The 4,307-nt window shown below is 37.6% G+C and overlaps 1 protein-coding gene across 1 annotated transcript; it reads right to left on the bottom strand.

The window, feature by feature from the left end:
* Positions 1–344: 344 nt before the first annotated feature.
* LOC110037150 lies at positions 345–2,165 on the bottom strand. Its single transcript, XM_020741728.1, has 5 exons — positions 1,831–2,165; positions 1,593–1,747; positions 1,275–1,508; positions 514–597; positions 345–373 (listed from the first exon to the last, which is right to left on the bottom strand). The coding sequence occupies exons 1-5, from the start codon at positions 2,163–2,165 to the stop codon at positions 345–347; spliced, it is 837 nt and encodes a 278-aa protein (XP_020597387.1).
* Between the last annotated feature and the right edge of the window lie 2,142 nt (positions 2,166–4,307).

The following is a 4,307-nucleotide window of genomic DNA, read 5'->3' as shown; positions in this document are numbered from 1 at the left end:
TACAATATTTCCCCTTCATGAAAACTACTCAAAGACTATCTTGTGCTCTAAATTTGATCCAGAGTTTGCATAAATTAATGAAACTCATGTGCCAAAAATCTTTAAATCCCTAGCCTCCAGCACAGTATGGTATACAAAGCTTTTGCCAAGGAAGCCAGTGTACTTGTTTCTTCTGTCTAGCCCATAAGAACTTATTAAATATTCTCCCCAGCAGTTGCTGAGTTCCTTTCTTCATTGTAAATATTTGGAGAGCATATGAAGAAAGTGTAGTAAGGATCCTTTCTCCATTGGAGAAAAATGAATGGGTCGAGCATTGAAGTTGATTCTTAATTTTATCAATGACTTCATTGAACTTTATCTGCTTGTTTCTGCCCTTAAGTAAAAGAACACCCAGATACTTGATAGGCAAAGAGGAAAAGCTAAAACCAGTATAGCTAGACATTCAATGCTTTATCTTTTGAGACACGATAGTGCTAGGAAAAAATTGGCACTTTGGTATATTTCGTTCCATACCTGAGGTGAGCTGGAAATGCATAAGGGCCTTATAAAGCATTCTAATAGCATTCTTAGTGGCCTTGAAAAATATACTCACATCATCTGCATAAGTCAGATGGTTGATACACACATTTAATCTATGCTAAAAAGCCAAATGGGGAGATCTTGAGAACAATTGATTCAGTAGCCTAGAGAAATAATTCATAGCCAAAATGAAAATTGTAGGGGACAAAGGGTCCCCTTGTTTGATTCCTCTTGATGAAGAAAAGAAGCCATGACTAGAACCATTAATAAGCACAGAGTGATTATTATAAAGAAGCCATCTTTTAATCAACAAGATAAAACCCTCAGCAAAGCCCCGAGCAGCCAGAGTTTCTAAGATGAAATTACAGTTGATAATGTCATTAGCCTTCTTGATATCTGATTTATAGATAACATTACCTCCCCTACATTTCTTGTCCAAATCTAGCAACATCTCTAGAGCCAACAATATGTTATCAGTTATGGATCTTCCTTTAACAAAGGCAGTCTGGTTAGATCAAACTAGGTGTTGAAAATGTGGCTGAATCCTGAAGACCAGTACTTTGCTTATTACCTTGGTAATAATATCAGTTAAACTAATGGGCCTGAAATCTCCCCAATTATTTCTGATCTGGTTCCTAGGAATCAAAGTAATAGTTGAGGAGGTAAAGTATCTAGGTGGATTAATTCCTCTAAAAAATTCTTGTACAACAGAAATGAAGTCTTCCTTAACCACAAGCCAACAACTTTTATAAAACCTGCAGTGAAGCCATCAGGACCAGTAGTTTTATCATCATCAATAGAATCAAGAGTAGCTCTAATTTCTACTTCAGAGGGGATTTGATCTAGGGTCAGCCTACTGACATAATCAGTACAATCAACAAATAAATTAGCATCAACATTGGTTCTAGTAGATGGGTGTGAATTAAAAAGTTGTTGAAAAAACTTTACAACATCTTGAGCAATGTCATCGGCCTGAATTAATCTCTTCCCTTCAGAGTTTTTAATCTCCAGAATCATATTGCATTTTCTTCTATAATTAATGCATGCATGAAAGAAACTAGAGTTTCAGTCACCCTCAAAGAACTTGGTAATAGCAGCTTTCTGTTTCAAAAAGCCTTCATTATATGTGATGTGTGCAAGAAGTTCTTCATTGGCATTATGTAGATCTCTCTCAGCTTGTAAGCCCTTTTGGAAATCTTCTTCAATACTATCACCTAATTCTGAGCAGCTTTTAAGTTCTCATTAACATTATCAAAAGTGTTCCAATTCCAATTATTTAAATGGATGGCCACCTTTTTTTGTAATTTCCACAGATTTATCCATGGCCCATAATCTTCATTGACGATCCAATCATTTGTAACTTCCTTGATGAAATTAGGATGAAGAGTCCACATGTTCTGAAATCTAAAGGGAGAACCACCAGACTTCACAGCATTTTGAATAGAGCAAAGAATGGGTCTATTGTCTGACCCAGACATGACAAGGTGAGTGATGATTGTATAAGGGAAGGTTTGAAGCCACTTAGAGTTTCCCAACATTCTATCAAGTCTTTCCCATAAGACACCCCTTCTCCAAGTATATTTAGGACCCCAAAGGCCCAAAGCAAATAACTGAGCATCTATAAGGAATTCATTCAACTTCAACATAGTAGTTTAAGATGGAGGCCTCCCTCCTTTCTTTTCATCAGATGAGGTAATATAATTGAAATCTCCCCCAACAATCCAAAATGAGTTTATGGAATGGCTGATGTTGAAAAGCTCCATCCACAACAACTCTTGATTTCTTGGAAGACAACTGGCATAAAAAAAAGTGGCATAACCCACCTGAGCTCCAACAATAAATTGAATATGTAAACATTGGGGACTATTCAGAACAACATTCCACTGTAATTTAGCTCTAGCAAACAACCAAATCTTATTATTATGGTTAGAAAAATGGGAAAATTTGGGAAATTTTGTGATAATATTAGAAGAGTTCTTAGAGACCATGTGTTCCAAAAGAGAAAAGCACCATATTTTATGAGTTTTCACAAGATGTACCAGCCTTGTGAGAGAGTTGGTGTGTGCAACACCCCTATTATTCCAACATAAAAACTTGATCATTGTGAAAGGGTTCTCCCTTTCCTTCTGGTTCTCTAATTAGAATCTATCAGCTGATTAGTTCCTTCAAAAGAGGGAGCTTCCTACATCAGCTTCTATTCCATCTTCCCTTTCTTTTTCCTGTTATTCTTTTGAAGTTGACATTCTACTGTAATCACCTCAGCTATTAATTCCACAGTAGAATTATTGACTTTGTGTGGACTGATATCTAGTTGACTTCTTGTAATTTCTCCTTGCCTGCCCTCCACCCCCTGCTCCTGAACATTCATAGCAGAAGTGGTTTTTTCATGGACCTCTTCCAAAATACTTGGTAGCTTAGGACAAACTTCCACATCAATTTCTCTACTGACTTTGAATGCTTCTTGTTCATTAGCTCTTCTGTTATCCTTTCCTAAAGTTACAATAGACCCTCCCTGAGTAGGCATACCACGAGGAGTTATTTCTCAAGATGGTGGATGCAGCCTATAACATTTATCCATATTATGCCCAAACATCCTGCAGTGAAGGAAAAATAATGGTTTTTTCTCTATAATGATGCTTTGCCAATACCCTTCCTCAAGGGTTCCAATCCAAACTCTCTTTATTTTTGGCAATGTGATATCTCTTTCTACCAGCACTCTAGCACCTGCTAGTCTAGCCAAATTGTAGGTTAGGGCATCAACTTTTAACGGACAACCAGGTACCATTCCAATTTTAAAAAAAACATTTTGGTGGTAATATTAAATAGGGAGGTTAGGAAATTTAAACCAAATTAGTACAATTGGGGGTTCTTTACTTGGATCAAATCCAGGTGTCCATTCTAATAATTTCATTGGGGTTCCAGCAATCAAGAGAATTTATTTGGAAAAAACTTTAGCATAATCCTCCTCATTAGACATTTTGATTAATACATTTCTTTCATCCATTAAACCTAGCTGCCAAGCACCAGTGAGTTGGAGTTCCTCAAAGAATTTCCTAACATAATCCACTTTTGAATGGCCAAACTAAAACTTGCCTATCAAGGTGAACTTTATAGATTCATTCAGAGTTTGTACCTCCCCAGGAGTAAACAGAATTGCAAGTTCACCCTCTTTGATTCCAATAGGGAAAATATATGGGAAGGAAGTAAGTCTTGCCAACTGCAGCATCATGCAAAACTTGAGGAAAAACTAGATGATCAAAATTTTTAAGCAACTCTTGCCCTCTTCCCACAACTCCAACATAAGTGGCTTGGGTTCACTGAGCATTTACTTCCATGTTAATAGGACTAAACTCCATTAATGCAGCTTCAACACTCACAAAAAAGAGAAGGTTCCAAGTGCCAGAGAGACAACACACAACTCCACTCAATAGAATAGTAAAGAGTCGAGAGACAACACACAACTCCACTCAATGGAATAGTAAAGAGTCTCACCCAACAACAGTCAGATAGTGCAGTCACCAGGGGTCACCAACCAGTGGAAACCACCAGAAAGCCACGAGTACACCTAAAAAAACTTAAAACCAAAAACCAGTCTGCCTTCCACTACTAGGCACCAAAGGAAGTGGGAAAAGAATCCCACAGCCAAGGAGCAGCCAGAGAAAGGTTCAATGAAAGAGTAACTCCTATGACAAACATAAGAGACCTTTACCACCACCTGAGATAAGAACTAGCAGGTAGGTTGCCACAACTAACCACCACTTCAGAGCTCTTCTTCAGCCAGCAACCAC

Source organism: Phalaenopsis equestris, unplaced genomic scaffold, assembly GCF_001263595.1.
Source record: "Phalaenopsis equestris unplaced genomic scaffold, ASM126359v1 Scaffold215926, whole genome shotgun sequence".
NCBI classification, from domain to species: Eukaryota; Viridiplantae; Streptophyta; class Magnoliopsida; order Asparagales; family Orchidaceae; genus Phalaenopsis; species Phalaenopsis equestris.
The sequence above is the reverse complement of the archived record's forward strand: the minus strand, read 5'-3'. Positions and strand labels throughout refer to the sequence as shown.